The following is an 18,226-nucleotide window of genomic DNA, read 5'->3' as shown; positions in this document are numbered from 1 at the left end:
GTAAAAACATTGGTGGCGCAGTGCGCCCCCCCCCCCCCCCACCCAGTATTACTCATTGGTGGCAGTGGCCACAGGATCCCCTCTCCCCTGCTCCTCCGATCGGAGCCCCAGCTGTGTAAGCCTGGGGCTCCGATCGGTTACCATGGCAGCCAGGACGCTATTGAAGCCCTGGCTGCCATGGTAAGCTCCATGCTGCTGTGTGCACAAAGCACAGAGCAGCAGGGACAGTGTGAGCTCCTATTCCCCCTGATAAAGATCTATCAGGGGGAATAGGACAAGGGTTCTAGTCCCTAAGGGGGCTAAAAGTTAGTAAAAAAAAAAAAAAAAAAATATTAAGTATAAATGAAAAAGACTTATAAAAAAAAATACACATTAACAATAAACAAAAAAATACACATTAACAATAAACATTAATTTTCAGCAGATTTGTGTAGGAATTTTATTTTTTTCTCAAAAATGAAAATTCCCAGAATATCGGTATAAATTATCGGCTATCGGCCTGAAAGTTCACTAATTATCGGTATCGGCCCTAAAAAAATCAATATCGGTCGATCCCTAGTTAGGTGTTCTGTATATTTTATTATTTTCCATTATAACATGGTTATAAGGGAAAATAATAGCATTCTTAATACAGAATGCTTACTAAAATGTGGCTTTAGGGGTTAAAAAATAACCAATTAAATTAACTCATCTCATCCTGTTGTCCGCGCAGCCGGCATCTTCTTCTTTCAGGACCTGCCAAAGGACCTTTGATGACGTAATTGCGCTCACCACGCGGTGAGCGCGGTGACGTCAGCGCAGGTCCTGCTGAATGAAGATATGCACATGGGAAGGAATAATGCAAATCACCCGTACATACTAAATGGTAAAACACTCGGTAACATCGACATGGAAAAGGACCTAGGAAATTTAATACACAGCAAACTAAGCAGTAAAAACCAGTGTCAGGCAGCTGCTGCCAAGGCCAATAAGATAATGGGTTGCATCAAAAGGGGCATAGATGCCCATGATGAGAACATAGTCCTACCACTTTACAAATCACTCGTCAGAACACACATGGAGTACCGTGTAGAAGTTCTAGGCTCCTGTGAACAAGGCAGACATAGCTGGAGAGGGTTCAGAGGAGGGCAACTAAAGTAATAACTGGAATGGGGCAACTACAATACCCTGAAAGATTATCAACATTAGGTTTATTAACTTTAGAAAAAAGACGACTGAGGGGAGATCTAATAACTATGTATAAATCTATCAGGAGTCAGTACAGAGCTCTCTCCCATCATCTATTTATCCCCAGGACTGTGACAAGGGGACATCTTCTGCGTCTGGAGGAAAGAAGGTTTGTACACAAACATAGAAGAGGATTCTTTATGGTAAGAGCAGTGAGACTATGGAACTCTCTGCCTGAGGAGGTGGTGATGGTAAAAGAATTCAAGAGGGGCCTGGATGTATTTCTGGAGTGTAATAATATTACAGGCTATAGCTACTAGAGATGGGTCGTTGATCCAGGGAGTTATGATTGCCTGAATGGAGTCGGGAAGGAATTTTTTCCCCCTTAAGTGGGGAAAATTGGCTGGTACTTTACAGTTTTTTTTTGCCTTCCTCTGGATCAACTTGCAGGATAACAGACCGAACTGGATGGACAAATGTCTTTTTTCGGCCTTATATACTATGTTACCTTATGATGCAAGAACCTGTCTCAAGTTGGCCAAAGGGCTTGATTTCAGAATTATTGGGGATCTATTATTCTTGGCAGCGAAAAAGCCTGTTTCTTACTGGATGTCATCATAATGTCCCTCACTAGGAGAATATACTAATATGCTTGTAGAATTATCTTGATTGATTATAATTCAGATGGAACATGAAATAGTTAAATTAAGTAGAAAAAAGTGTAATAAATATGGTGTGAATTCCCTTATATTGTTATGCCCCCCTCATTCCGGATGGGGACTTGAACAATATTTCCTTAGTTATGTATTAAGGGGATGTCTTGGTGTTTAATATTGATGACCTAGCCTCAGGATAGGTCATCAATATCTGATTGGTGGAGGCACAACACCGCTGCTGATCTGCTGTGTGAAAAGGCTGTGGCACTGCATGAGCAAAACAGCCTCTTCCCAGGCCAGTGACATCACAATCATCAGTCACATGGCCTAGGTGGAGCTGCAATACCAGGCATAACCACTATCCAATGGAAGGCGCTATGCTTGGTAAGCTGCGAGGAGTAAAGTATTTTTCTGCTTTACATATTTTCCTAAAGGGGATTTGTCAGTTCCTTTATGATGCTCTCTCTGAGGGTAGTATAGTGTAGTGACAGACTTGTTGAGTTCAGTGGTCCCTTGTGATGACATCAAGAAGTTTTACAGAACTGATTTCTGAAACTGGGCATTAGCACAAGAGAGGAGTCCCATGAATTGTTTGTTAAGCATGCTGCTCTAATCTGACCCCCAACTCTAAATGACTGACTGTTTTTGCATAGAAAAAAACTACTGTCAACCATAACTTAAAGGCAGGGGCAGAGTGGACAGTAAATATTTCATTGGACTCCCATCTCTCTCAGGGCGCACCCTGTACAGGGTCTGTCACTATATTTTGCGGCCAGAAGAAAGGGCAGCAAAAGGGAGCTGTCAAATTTCCTTTTTAAGGGATTTATGTTAGTAGAAGAAAGTAGCCCCTTTGATTCTGCTTGGTACTGTTTGTTACTACCAAGTGCCGTGATTTTCCTTCGTAAACAGCTTTAAAACATTGACTGTGGTGAGAATAGAATGCATCAAGGGTACCAGCAGCAGAACATAAAGGGACATGTTAAAAAGATGCATAAAACAATAAATCCGATTACTAAAATAAAGTGCAGGTTGCAAAAAAAAAGGAAAGAGCTATAATGAAAAAGAAACACCCTAGGTTGTGTACTTTTAATTGCACAGCACTAGAAAACCATTGTAATAACCACCATGAATGAAAGTCTATACAATTCCGATTTTAAGGGCATTCCCAGTTATTTTATATAAAATTGCATGCTATGATATTCTACAGCTGTACTCTCCAATAAACAAATGGAAATTAACAGCACAGGTAGGAAATTGGGAGAATAAAAGGGCACAGGGAAGTATTTGTGCATATCTGTATGTGGTGGATAACTGGGTGAGCAAAAACTGGGTGCTTATAACTTCCTGTCCTAGAGTGCAGTAAGGATGACAACATCCTCGGTCTGGTAATCGTTTGCGGCCCTTCCCTGTGCTTCTGGGTCCGTGCAGCTCTGCCGCAGTAGAAAGACATGTCCTGTTCTTTGCTATCATGAACCCATTGAAGTCAATAGGTGCGCATAGTGATGTGGGGTGCACACAGCCAGTGTACCTGTTTTGCGGACCCGGGGTTTGCAGTCCACAAAACAGACATGGTTGTGTGACTGGACCCTTATACTAAGAAAACATGAACCTTCCCAAACATGATACAATATTTATCTACAGACAAAAGTTCACATTAACGGAAATGACATTATTGCCCAGATTTTTATTTATTTATTCTTATTTAAAGCCAAAAGCCAGTACACAATCCAAAAGGTAGTGCACATATAAAAGGAGTCAAGCTTTGGCTAGTGGACTGCTATTTGTACCATAATATACTGAATGTCTTGTTGGGGTGGTTGCTTGTCAGCAGCCTTGGCTATTATAAACTGCTGAAAGTAAGAGCTGCAGAGACGAGAATAAACATGCCTTTTCTGGAGTTTTTATTATCAGGAGTAGTGTTACTATGAACTATTATTCTGCCAGATTCTGCTCCTGCAAGTGCATTGGAGATGGATCTTCATTGTGAAGTGCTCTCTGCAGTGAGCTACTTCACAGCTCTTCCCCTCTGTGTGAGGACATTATAGCTGTCACTCATAGCAGAGGGCAGTGGCCATGAATCAATTCCCTGCTGTGAGAACTGTCTCCTGGACACTTGCATGAGTAGAATCTGGTAAAATAAAAGTTCATATTTTCCTTACTACTGAAAATAAAAGCTCCACAAAAGTTATGTTAGCAGGTCAAAACTGTTGACAGATTCCAATTAAGGGGCATAATTTTAACGCACTATGGGGCACATTTATGGGGCATTTTAGACGACGGTCTTAATAAGACCTATACTGACAGTGGATCTGCCAGAGTTATGAAGCGACGCCTACATCTTCCTAACTTCGGCCGATCCACCGCTGCTTCTAAATGTAGGACAACTTCCTAGCTGTCTTACATTTAGACCATTTTCTATGTCTAAAACATGCCATGCCCACTTTTTTAGCCCTGGAGCAAGCAGGGAGAAGTCACAGATTGCGGCGCAAAGGACACCAGAAATATGCCTAATTTAGGCGAATTTTTGTTTAATAAATGAACCCCTATGACTTTACTCTTCAAAACTTCAGTCTTACACGGTGACATGTCTGAGTCGTTGCACTGTTACAGACTGTTGTGGTTATCTCAATTTTTAACACCGACGTTTCAATTTCATTGAATTTGCATTTCACATTAATTTGCATTTCTACTCACCATATGCCAAGGTGTTTGTCACTGCTCAGCATCCATTCCAGGGCAGCGTCAAATTTTTCTGCTGCAAATCCACTAACGTTCTAATGAGCAAACAAGTAAAACAAAACCAAGTACAGCCTTGACATTTCAAATTACAATTCAATTACGGCAATGTGATACTAGTCTATAATGCTACTTACCAGCACATGCTCTTTTGCTGTGTTTATTGGAACACATTTACTGCTCAGACCAGATGGGTTTCCACACTCAAAACTGCCTAAAGTAAGAATTTAAGAAAACACGTTCAGCTCAGCATTTATGAACACTAAAAGTTCCTTAAAGGGGTTGTCCAGGTTCAGAGCTGAACCCAGACATACCCATATTTTCTCCTGATGTTAGCATCGGAGAATCTCATGATCCGATGTGCTCCCTTGCCCTAAGCTAGATCGCGCAGGGCAAGGGCTCTTTTGTTTACAATAACACACTCCCGGGCGGAGGCTTCCGCCCGGCAGTGTATTCGGTGGGCGTGCTTTAGCGCTGCCCTAGATGTTTTACTGGCTAGGGCAGCACTATAGCCCGCCGATCAGTGCCGGTGACGGCACCAGGCTTCCTGGCAGCCCCAGGGCAAAGGGGAGCATCGGAGCATGAACTGCTCCGTTGCTCAAGTCAGGGGGGCAGCCTGGGTGAAAATGGAAGCATGTCCAGGTTCAGCTCTGAACCCGGACAACCCCTTTAACACAAGCTGACAATCTGGGCAATGATCAGGAAGTAGCATTCCTGGGAACACTCTTTTCCAATAATTGCCCTGTGTAAAGGTGCCGCTGATCACCCAATGAATGAGCAAATCCTCGTTCATTGGGTAAAGACATGACTGGTGCAGACACCCAAGTCATTGTTTCTGGGCAGCAGATCGCGTTGTCATGTAAATACAGCTCTCATCTCACCTAACGGGCAGGCAATTATCAGAAACAAACTAACTGTTTCTGATAATTGCCTGCTCTGTCAGCATGTGTAAAGGGGCCTTAAGATGATGGAAATGTTCCCATAGGTTAGTAGGTCTTTCAGGACTTTTATATTCACAAATATACAATAATATTACCATTACTAGCCATATTAAATGTTTTATATGCTACACAGAGCAGTGACCTAGCACTGGTTAAGGATACATACTATATATCAAAATGACCGACACAAAATAGTGAGCTTGTTTTAATAATTTATTTTGGTCTCAGTTTGCATATTTAAAGGATAAGGGTGGGTTCACATCACGTTTTATGCCTCGCTCTTGTATTCTGCAGCTAGTTAAAAAAAATAAAAAAATATTATAAATTATATCTAATATATAAAGCTGAGTGTATATGTGTGTTTATGTATGTCCGCTAAAGGAATCCGCCCGTCGCATTTACAATCACGAAATTTGACACACAGGTACATCAGGTGTCCAGGAAGGTTTTAGACCAGGTCTCAGCTCTCTAGGACGTACCGTTCCTGAGATATTCCAAAAAAAATGCATTAGCCAATAGAAGCTTGGTCACATGACGCTTATCAGCCAATAGAAGCTCGCAGGTCCTCCAGTCTCCACATACACAGTTTTACTCCAGGTTTCCATAACAACCCAGCCATTTATCTTCACTGATGTAGGAGAGCTTTAAGGAACTCTGTCACCAGGATATTGCTATTGAAGTAAAGCCATGGCCTAATAGCACTTACTACCTTATTTCAAGATGTGCCTTTGTTCCAGCAATAGATGTTTTTATCCTCTGAAAATCCAGTTTATTTGGTATGCAAATGAGCCAGTAAGGTGCCCAGAAGGGCGTCACTCTTGCAGGAAGGAGCCCAGACACACCCCCTGCCACAATGTGTCCACCCTCTAAAGACTTAAAACCCCGCCACCAGGCCCCACTAAGCCACACCCCTGATCTGGTTAGGCCACGCCCCTCCCACTCCTGAGCCAACTGGGATTGAAAAAAATTAAGGTAAAAATCAACTTCTGTGTAAAAAATGAAAAGGCGGCTCACCTTCAATTCGATTGGAGTCAGGTGTTCACGTATATGTTTACCCCAATAAACAAGTGCAAGATAAGTATGTGTATAAAACAGGCACTCAGGCCATAGGGAGTTGCATGAAAAATGTGAATTTAATAAACATAACACCATAAAACATATAGCATTAAAACATATAGCATTAAAAATAAATCATTTCATGTTGTAATCGAACAATAAATCGAATAGTTGGTTAAATGGTCAACTGGTGGAGATGGATGATCGAACAGTAAATCGAGTAGATAATCAAGAAAATCAATTGGTGGAAAACATCGTATAGTTGAAGAAACCACATAAATATAAGTATAAAAGTCCTCCATATTCTGTTCCCAGTGGTGACGTATATGACCGCTTATATTCTCATTAGTAATGTGTATAACCCCTCATGGCTTGGTATAATTACCATATAAATACGAGAATCTTGTATAGCAGGCAAGCATATAAAAAGAAGGCAGGCAAACATATAAAAAGAGGAAGAGCAGTCTCTTTACCGTATCTTCACCACCTCCTGGTGGTTATTCGGTTAGACAGACCACACGCCTAGTCAGCGAAGATTTCTTTTGCCGTGCAAGCAACGGTGGTCCGGTGTAGATTCACTCTCTAATGGCGTATTGCACTAAGTCGGAACTTCCGAATGTTGATCACGCGTTTGGTGGCGTCTCACGTGGAGTCCCACGTGATTTTGTAAGTCACCTATTCAAAATTACAGCACGCTGTTTCTTTTCAGATTACATCATCCGTAATTTCTGTTGTTAGATTGCCATACGCGTTTCAAGGTTGCAAACCTCTTCTTCAGTGGCTATAGCCAGTCGACCATTTAACCAACTATTCGATTTATTGTTCGGTTACAACATGAAATGTTGATTTGTTTTTAATGCTATATGTTTTAATGCTATATGTTTTCTGGTGTTATGTTTATTAAATTCACATTTTTGATGCAACTCCCTATGGCCTGAGTGCCCGTTTTATACACATAAAAATTAACTTCTATCAGCTGCAGGGGTAGGAGGGAGGGTGACTCTCTACCTGCAGCTTACACTCAGACAGCACAGTGCTGCTGTCTTTGAGTGAGCTGTTCAAAAGCACACGACATGCTCCCAAACCGGTTAGGCCACTCTCCCTCCCACTCAGCCGACAGAGATTGAAAAAATGAAGTTAAAAATCAACCTCTAGGTCCCGCTAAGCCACACCCCTGATCTGGCTAGGCCACGCCCCTCCACTCCTCAGCTGACAGGGATTAAGAAAAAAATGAAGGTAAAAATCTACTTCTGTCAGCTGCAGGGGTGGGAGGGAGGGTGACTTTCTCCCTGCAGCTCACACTCAGACAATACAGTGCTGCTGTTTTAGAGTGAGCTGTTCAAAAGGACAAGCCCCAGATCCCGTAAAGGCCACTGTTAAGGGGGCGGGCCCCTATGGAGGTCACTGTCAAGGGGGTGGTATGCCGTGAAAGTCACTGTTAAAGGGGAAGGCTTCTGTATAGGTCAAAGTTAAGGGGGTGGGCTGCTGTGGAGGTCCAATTTTAAGGGACGGGGCACTGTGGGGGGGGGGTCACTGTACACAATACATTTTGTGGTTCAATTAGAATTGGTATTTAAACAGCCCTCCTCATCATGCTGTTCACATTTTGACATCATGAGACCAAGATGACACCTAATGATCAACAGTAGAGGAAGTGGCCACTGAACTTAAACTGTCACAGAGTTTCATTAGCAGATTCTACAGAGAGACTAGAGGAGTCACAGAACGGCATACAAGTGGATGTTCTTTGGCCTTATCCCACACTGATGACCGCTTCATTGTGAACAATGCCCTGAGGAACCAGATGATGAATGCTACACAACTCCAGGCACATTTAAGGGAGGCACCCAAGTGTCACCTCAGACCATTCAAAACCATTTACATCAGCGTGGTTTGCGTGCTATACGACCTGCAATGATACGTGACCACAGGAGTCATTGTCTTGAATGGGCCAACGAGCATCTAGGCTGGATGAGAGACCAGTGGGCCTCAGTGCTGTTCAATTGTTAAAGTCGATTCACGCTGAGCAGAAATGATGGCCACCAATGATGTTGGAGAAGTCAAGGACAGCGCAATGCATCAACCACTGTTTGCCTTTTGTGGTGGTGGTGTTACAGTGTGGGCAGTTGTGTCTTGCAATACAGAACTGCCCTACACTTTGTGAATGGTACAGTGACAGGTTCATACTACTTATATAAGATTATTAATCCAGTCATTGTGCCTTCATGGACGACAAGCTCATCGAGGTTACATCAAATGGAGTGGGATGACATGCCTCAGCAGACAATACGTTGACTTGTGAACAGCATGAGATGTCGTTATCAAGCTGTAATTAATGCTCAAGGCCACATGACAAGTGTTTAATTTTTTGTGGGGGTATAGCCACCACAGTTTGATTTTATTTCAATAAATTGATTGAGCTGAGAAAATCACCATTGCATGCTACTACTTAAATGCCCTACTTTCATGATAAAATATCACTGTAAGGGCTCATGCACATAGCCGTTGCCCGGCCATGCCCGTATTGCAGCCCGCAAACAACTGGACTGCAATATGCGGGCACCGGCCGTCTGCACTCCGCATCACAGATGCGGACCCATTTTGCGACGCGGATGGATCACGGGTCCATTCACGTTGAATGGGTCTGGTTTCATCTGCAGAATCCGCATGGATGTTGCCCTGTTGGCCGACCAACGGCCGTGTACATGAGCCCTAACATGAACTTTTTAGGTTTCCATTAGGGATGTCCCGATACAGATACCAGTATCGGGACCGATACCGGGCATTTGCACAAGTACATGTACTCGTGCAAATGTCCCCGATACCACTGCCGATACCTGTGCGCCGCTTCTAAATGTGTCTGTGTCCGTCCGCGGCCTGCCCCTGCATCTCGCACAGCTAACAGCTTCAGAGGCAGCAGCAGGCAGTGTAATAGGAGCCTACAGTGGAAGCTAGCCCCGCCCCTCCCCGCCCTCCAACCAATCAGAGGCAACCAGCACTGACTCACAGCACAGGGAGCGTAGTGCAGAGACTCAGAGAATCGTCTGAGAGTTTATTAGTTAAAAGAATCGAATGAGTCAGAGACGTGTCACCGAGTCCCTGCCAGGCTTCCTGCTCTGCGGCTCCCTGTAAGTCCGTCCGGGGGGGCATTATTAGCATAGCATGTAGTGGAGCTGTGTGTGTACAGGGTGCATGTAGCAGAGCAGGAAGTCTGGTAGGGACTCGGTGACACAGTCTCTGACTCATTCGATTCTTTTAACTAATAAACTCTCAGACGATTCTCTGAGTCCCTGCAATAACTATACATTGTAATTACATCAGTCTGCTCCACTGCATTCACTGCAGCAGAGCTGTGTTTGCCAGGAGCGAGTCCCTCTAAAGGTGATGGTGTCTGTCTTCTATGGCCCTGGTCCTTCCCTTCCTGCCTGCAAGCTGCACATTGATCTCTAAAAGCAGGCATTAGGGCAAGAAGAAATATACATTACTGTATGATGGCCACAAGACTATTATACTGAGGAGGGGCTTCAAAAATTGTTGTCCTGACTCCTTACAGTAGCGTCTCCTTGTGGCTGCCCCCATACAGTGTAACGTCTCCCTGCGGCTGCCCCATACAGTATAACGTCTCCTTGTGGCTGCACCCATACAGTGTAACTGCTCCTTGTGGCCGGCCCCATACAGTGTAACGTCTCCTTGTGGCCGGCCCCATACAGTGTAACGTCTCCTTGTGGCTGCCCCCATACAGTATAACGTCTCCTTGTGGCTGCCCCCCATACAGTATAATGTCTCCTTGTGGCTGCCCCCTATACAGTATAATGTCTCTGTAACGGATCACCTGGCACCCCGACTGAGTACCTCCGTTGACGGATGCGTCTAGCGTTTTCCTGAGGCTTCCAAGCACTCTGGCAGACACCACAATCACCGAACCGAAACAGCATATGAATCCTCTTCAAGCATATGAATGCTGTAGACAGTTGAATAGGAAACCATACGAATAGGTTTACACTCCTAGCAGTCAAACTGGGACAGCATGCAATAAATCCTCCCCCAAGCATGAGACGACACTTCACCTTGAGGGTTAAAACAGGAACTCACTTTATTTGGACACAGCACACTACTTTAAACTCAACAGCCTCATTTACATACAATCCACGAACATAGTACTGCCCACAGGGTTTTGAAATACAACCAATCATATGTATTTACAGTATTTAAACCTTCCCAGCAATTGTACACAAAATCCCCTTCCCTCTGCCTGTCTGTAACGCAATAAACAAAACACAATGAGCCTTGTCTGAGATGTAATTAACCAACACAATAAGCATTGTCTGAGACGCAATCCACAAAATACAATTACCAAACGTAATGGACTAATTTGAACCCTGGCATGCACATATACAATTTAACCGAACACATAATAACATACATAATATTTAAGAAAGCCTGAATGCAATCTGCTACACAGTCTTAAAGGGGCATTGTTCCTAAAAGTCATAACATGTCCACGGATGGCCATTAAAGGGCCAGTAGCAGCAATATAAAATACCACATGCCCAAATATTGCATTCAAACGTACCAATTCACCAGGGGCCATAGTCAGCAGGTAGGAGGCGGGCAGCCAGGCCTCTCCAATGCCCAGTGGCAAGGCGGGTTCCGCCACAGTCTCCTTGTGGCTGCCCCCCATACAGTATAACGTCTCCTTGTGGCTGCCCCCCATACAGTATAACGTCTCCTTGTGGCTGCCCCCCATACAGTATAACGTCTCCTTGTGGCTGCCCCCCATACAGTATAACGTCTCCTTGTGGCTGCCCCCCATACAGTATAACGTCTCCTTGTGGCTGCCCCCATACAGTATAACGTCTCCTTGTGGCTGCCCCCCATACAGTATAACGTCTCCTTGTGGCTGCCCCCCATACAGTATAACGTCTCCTTGTGGCTGCCCCCCATATAGTATAACGTCTCCTTGTGGCTGCCCCCCATACAGTATAACGTCTCCTTGTGGCTGCCCCCATACAGTATAACGTCTCTTTGTGGCTGCCCCCATACAGTATAATGTCTCCTTGGAATGTTATAGTTCTGTTTTTTGCCTTTTGGTTGGTCAGTGGTCAGAAAATACATGTGTGTGTATTTTATTGTTAAAATTAGTATCGGTAATTGGTATCGGTGAGTACTTAAATAAAAGTATCGGTACTCGTACTCAGTCTTAAAAAAATGGTATTGGGACATCCCTAGTTTCCATAAATTTCACCGAAAGCCAAATATCCCAAAATTTTGTGGGCAGTGTAATTTATAACCAGGGTACAGGAGGCTAGTGAGCACCATCCAATGCAGTGAAAGCACGCCTCATTTATGAATAAAATGCAGGGTGGAAGGAAATGTCGCCACTTAAGCCACGCACTGCATGATTTAAAGGCAATTTACTGGGAACAAGTGTTCAAAGGAGCTCATTCTAAGTGGCCTGTATAAGCATGCCACGATCAGCCAATAAATAAGCCATCACTCGTTTGTCAGCTGATTTGAATCTTTCATTCCAGCCAGGGTCTGGAATTGAGACACTCCAATTGGATAACACTGACAGCAGTATGGTAGTGTCATCTAATACAGTCCTGATCAAAAGTTTAAGACCACTTGAAAAATGGCAAAAAATCATATTTAGCCTGGCTGGATCTTAACAAGGTTCCAAGTAGAGCTTCAACATGCAACAAGAAGAAATGGGAGTGAGACAAAACATTTTTTGAGCATTCAATTTAATGAAAACAACAAATAAACTGAAACAGGCTGTTTTTCATCTGATAAAAAGTTTAGGACCACACCTCCAAAAAAAAAATGAAACCCCCACCCCCCAAAACTGAAATCTAACTTCCAAACATGAACTCAGTAATGAGTAGCTCCGCCGTTATTGTTTATCACTTCACTCCATGAGGTGAGTGGGAACATTTCTCCAAGTGGTGAAGACGGCCGCACGAAGGCCATCTACTGTCTGGAACTGTTGTCCATTTTTGTAAACTTCCCTTCCTATTTATCCCCAAAGGTTCTCAATTGGATTTAGATCAGGGGAACACGCAGGATGGACCAAAAGAGTGATGTTATTCTCCTGGAAGAAGTCCCTTGTCCTGCGGGCATTGTGTACTGTAGCGTTGTCCTGTTGAAAAACCCAGTCGTTACCACACCGACGAGGGCCCTCAGTCATGAGGAATGCTCTCTGCAACATCTGGACATAGCCAGCGGCCGTTTGATGCCCCTGCACTTTATGAAGCTCCATTGTTCCACTGAAGGAAAAAGCACCCCAGACCATTATGGCGCCCCCTCCACTGTGGCGCGTAGAAAACATCTCAGGTGGGATCTGCTTGTCATGCCAGTAACGTTGGAAACCATCAGGACCATAAAGGTTAAATTTTTTCTCATCAGAGAATTAAACTTTCTTCCACCTTTCTTCCCATGTTTGGTGCTCTCTTGCAAAGTCCAAACGAGCAGTTCTGTGGCGTTCAAGGAGACGAGGTCTTTGAAGACGTTTTTTGTTTTTGAAGCCCTTCAGTCTCAGATGCCGTCTGATGGTTATGGCGCTGCAGTCAGCACCAGTAAAGGCCTTAATTTGGGTCGAGGATCGTCCAGTGTCTTGACGGACAGCCAATTGGATCCTCCAGCTGAGTGCTGATGAAATGTTTTTGGGTCTTCCACTTGACTTTTTTGTTCCATAACCCTCAGGATCATTTAAGAAATTCCAAATGACTGTCTTACTGCGTCCCACCTCAGCAGCGATGGCGCGCTGTGAGAGACCCTGCTTATGCAGTTCAACAACCCGACCACGTTCAAAAAGGGAGAGTTTTTTTGCCTTTGCCATCACAACGTGTGATGTACCTGACAGAAAATGACAATGAATCCACATCTTTGCACAGATTTGGCCTTTTAAAAGGCATGTGGTCCGAAAATTTGGATCAGCTGAAAAACAGCCTGTTTCAGTTTAATCGTTATTTTCAATTAATTGAATGCTCAAAAAATGTTTTGTCTCACTCTCATTTCTTCTTGTTGCATGTTGAAGCTCTACTTGGAACCTTGTTAAGATCCAACAATGTAAAATATGATTTTTTGCCATTTTTCAAGTGGTCTTAAACTTTTGATCAGGACTGTACATTCCAGCACTGTAAGGGTTATATAGCATCATAAATCAATATAATGCTATGTGACCCCGGCAGTGCTAGTCTGCAAGGGGCCCTATTGTCAGAACATCTCCCTGTGAATCAATAGAACCAAATGAGGAAAGAATGACTTTTATAGTGATCACTCCTTCATTTTCACTTTGCTTAGGCCTTTGTAATAGGCTGATGCAAAAGAGCATCAATCGACTCTTTTTGCGGCCCCTTGAAATAGAGAAATGTGACGAGGTCCCCAGACCTAAAAAGGTTGTGTATCCCTGCTCTACAGACTTTTTTTTTTGTCAGACATCACTGTTGTTGAAGTGTCACTACAACTGCTAGAAGAAGGCATGCTCCATTTGTGCAATTAATGAAATTTGAAAAGGGCCAAATAGTGGGACTTCAAGAATCCGGATGGTCAATTCATTAATTCTGGGAAAGAGCTGGACGACAAATGTCTGCAGTTCATCAGTGGTGTAGACAGTGGTCAGAGTGGCACACTCAGACATGTAGCTAGGGTTCTGGACGGTCAAGACAGACAGATGCACGGCAAGATTGCCATGTAAGAGCTGCTGTATCGCAAAGGACAACCACAACATCACAAATTGGTTCTGCAGTTGCCCCTGCAGTGACCGTCCAGACCATAACAGTCTACTTGAAGCAGGACTGCATTCACACACTCCACTAGCCCATTTGCCACTAACCTCTTATCGATAGGAGTGCTTGCATTGATGCCATAAGAGAACACACTAGAGGCATGAATATCATACAACAGTTATTAGTGATGAAAACAGGTTCTGTCTTGGTACTAATAATGGCCACATCAGAGTTTGCAGGGGGGCTGGAGAGCACTTACTGCCACCATCATAGTGCACAGACAGACAGACAGGACAAACAGCTGGTGTCATTAGCTACCATGGTTAGTGTGGTATTTGTGGAGGGAACAGTGAGCAGCCTTCAGTACGTCTAGGACACAGGGGAACCAGTCCTACAGCCTTTTTAGAGTATGGAGATGTAGTGTTCCAACAAGACAACACCCACGCACACATTGCCAGCGATACACACCTTAGTCTACATGGTATCATGTAGCTCCGCTGGCAAGCTCTATCACCAGATCGCTCCCCCATCGAGAATTTCTGGGACTGGATGTTGTGGCAGATCTCCCATGCAAAGCAGCCAACAACCATCTTGGCAGAACTACAGGTCCAAGAAAGAGCTTGGAATGGCATACTACAGGAGTATATCCAGAATCTATATGACTGTCACCATGCCAGAGGAGCAGTCTGTATTGCAGTAAGGAAAAATGCCACCAAGTATCAATGTGACCCTGCCTCAACATATACCATGCTGCAGAAAGCAAAATAAAGGGTGCACCACCTTTGTGGTGTGATCGGTGCTTGTGCAGCGAATTAGATTGATGATCTTGCAGGATAACAGGCCGAACTAGATGGACAAATGTATTTTTTCGGCCTTATGTACTATGTTACTATCTACCCTCAGGATAGGTCATCAATATCTCATCTGCTTGGGTCCGACACCCGGCACCGCTGCCAATCAGCTGTTTGAAGAGGAGGCAGCGCTCCATGTGGGCACTGCTTCCTCTTCATTATACTACTCGTTGTCACCTGTGGAGTAGTGGACTAGTGTAATTACAAGTACTTATGGAGCACTGCTGAGGATGAGCTATCCTGAGGATAGGTCATCAATATAAAGTCGCTGTACAACCCCTTTAAGTCTCTTGCTAACTTTGCCTTATCTGTGAACTTCTGTGCCTCAGCGAGGGAGTCTTCTGGCATAGATAATCAATGTGTCAGACCGGCTATGTCCAGCTTATCTCTATCTACTAATGGGAGAAGTGGCAAGTGGGTCTTAAAGCTCCCAAAACTTGCCAAAAACTGGTACACAAAACATCAGAGCAGCATTGTGTGTATTTTATATAACAAATCTGCCCCCTAACCGTCCCATGGAAATTGCCAGAGACAAATACCATTCACAGTCCCTGGAAAGCTGGGTAATAAATTATGCTAAACTCAACTCTACCTAAAGAAATCTCTCTTTACTCCCAAATAGTGTCACAGCTAGGCAGTTGGGCCTTTCAGGGTCCAAGAAAAGTTGAATTAAAACCATGTAGCGCTGTAACAGAGACTGCAGAATACTAAATATACCAAGATAACTCCCACAGCTCACCACTAAAAAGTGTCATAGCCAAGCAGACTTGCCTTTTAGGAACCTAGGATAACTAGCATAATGTAATGGTCACAATATGTGTATAGGCAGTATGTACAGCTCCACAAGACTTGTAATCTAGCTTCCCTACAGTTTTCCTAGAAAAATAGTTAGAAAGCACTTGACATTCAGACACCTTGGAAAGCTGGTCAGCACTTTTTGTAGTATCAGTGCCCTGATACTATAATTATGCTTGAGTGAATCGACCTTCGGATCTTAGATCTGAAGTTGATTTGCTCAAATACTTACATTTAATGCTGGGTTCAGACCTGAGCGTTCGCGATGGAGCGCTCTGTATGCGCGATTGTACCGGTGTTTACAATCGCGCATACAGAGACAAGCGAACACCCATTGTCGCGCGTTCCCGAAAGTCTATGTACAGGAACGCGCGACAAAACGCCCCAAAGAAGCTCAAGAACTTTTTTGAGCGTCGGGCGTTTTACAGCGCGATCGTACGCGCTGTAAAACGCCCAGGTGAGAATAATTCCCATAGGGAAGCATTGGTTTCTCCTTGTTGAGCGTTTTACAGCGCGTAGGAAACCGCTGTAAAACGCGCAAGTGTGAACTTAGGGTTAATGACGTATCCGTACAGCATTAAAATGTATTAGGTCTGTGGAGCCAAAGTTCATCTCGGCCGGACTTGTGCAAGACCTTTAATTCCTACTGTATGCATATCTGAGTATAGAAAAACAACTTAAAAATATCAACATGTGAATCTTATAGAGCAGGTCGTTACAGATGCGGCGATACCTAATATGTCTACTTTTTATATTTATTTCAGTTTTACACAAAATAAAATTTTTTGAAAGAAAATCGTTTTGGGGTCTCCATTTTCTGAAAGATAAAATAAATATATATATATATATATTTTTTTAGGTCAATTGTCTTATGTAGGGGCTCTTTTTTGCTGGATGGGGTGACTCACTGGTACTACTATGGGGTACATAACACTTTTTGATTGCTTGGTATTACACTTTTTGTGATGTAAGGTCACAAAAATTGCTTTTTTGGCAGTTTTTATTATTATTATTATTATTATTTTTTAATAGTGTTGACCTGACAGGGTGGATTATGTGATATTTTTATAGAGGCAGTCAACACACACGCAGCGATACCTAATATATCTGTTTTCCTTATTTTAGGAAAGTTTTTTTTTTAGACTTGAAACAATTTATTTTTATTACAAAAAAACACTTTTTTTATTTGTATTTTTTAACTTTACCCACTGTGCGACTTTTGGGGGTCTAATCCCTTCTGCAAAACATTACAATACATCTGTATTGTAATGCATTGCTTGCCAGTTTATTACCAGTGTATAACACTGGAAAGTTGCCTATGATCTCCTACGCTTCCGTAGAAGGCAAGCCCTGATGCCTGTGCAAGGCATTGGGCTGCCTTCTCAGCCATCGGGTCCCAGTCATTGCAGCGCGGGGACACAATGGGGATTAAAATGGAGTCGCCGACCCCCGCAAACCCCCAGTATGCAACGGTCAGTTTTGACCACAGCATAAAAGGGGTTGATTAGCCAGCATCGCTGTTTACAGTGATACCAGCGGATATCACTGATATCAGTTATACTGTCGGCCATGACGTACTGGTAGGTCAAGGCATTAAACTTAATATTCATAGTAAACAATTTTTGGCAGTACTATACCAATGAAAATTAATTAAAATTAAATAAAACTCCTATAAAAGATAGGTAACACATTTTGAGTTAACTCTTGTTGTGATGGGAAGACGTTATTGGTTAGTAGCAGTGGCGTAACTAGAGTGCCGAATTTTGTGGAGCCGGTCAAAAGCTGAGTGGCATCTGGGACGGGAGGTGGTGTTGTCACTAAAGTGCAGGAAACGCAGGATGGTCTCAAAACGCGTCCTGGACATAGCAGCAGAGAACATGGGCATGTGATGAATCGGGTTCGTGGACCAATATGACCGCAATTCATGCTTTTTGGTTAGATAGACCCATGTTCAGGAGAAGGCCCAGAAAAATTTAAAATTCGGAAACTTGGACTGGTTTCCACCGGAAAGACTGGGCATAAGAGCTTCCCGGGTTGGCGGCTATAAATTGAGTGGCATACCGATTTGTTTCTGCCACGACTAAGTCCAAGAGCTCTGCAGTCAAGAACAGCTCAAAAAAAAACCAGGGCCGAACCGATCTGAGCTGTCTCAACCCGAACTCCAGACTGGGCGGTGAAAGGGGGAACTAATGGTGCGGCTGAAGTTGGGGACTGCCAATCAGGGTTTGCCAGCACCTCAGGGATTCTAGGGGCTCTACGGGCCTGTCTTTGTGGTGGCTGCGACGGGGTAACTATTG

General features: G+C 43.7%; 1 protein-coding gene across 4 annotated transcripts in view; it reads right to left on the bottom strand.

Annotated features, from left to right (window-relative positions):
• LEMD2 (LEM domain nuclear envelope protein 2) overlaps positions 1 to 18,226 on the bottom strand; it is a 225,748-nt gene that overhangs the window by 21,890 nt on the left and 185,632 nt on the right. For all 4 annotated transcript variants that reach the window (XM_040424175.1, XM_040424178.1, XM_040424177.1 and 1 more), the window contains 2 exons: positions 4,697 to 4,773; positions 4,518 to 4,597 (listed from right to left, as the gene is read on the bottom strand). In XM_040424175.1, the coding sequence (XP_040280109.1) occupies positions 4,518 to 4,597; positions 4,697 to 4,773 (157 nt within the window). The remainder of the gene's footprint in view (positions 1 to 4,517; positions 4,598 to 4,696; positions 4,774 to 18,226) is intronic.

The sequence above is a fragment of the Bufo bufo genome, chromosome 3 (assembly GCF_905171765.1).
Source record: "Bufo bufo chromosome 3, aBufBuf1.1, whole genome shotgun sequence".
NCBI lineage: Eukaryota > Metazoa > Chordata > Amphibia > Anura > Bufonidae > Bufo > Bufo bufo.
This window is presented reverse-complemented; position numbering and strand designations above follow the sequence as displayed.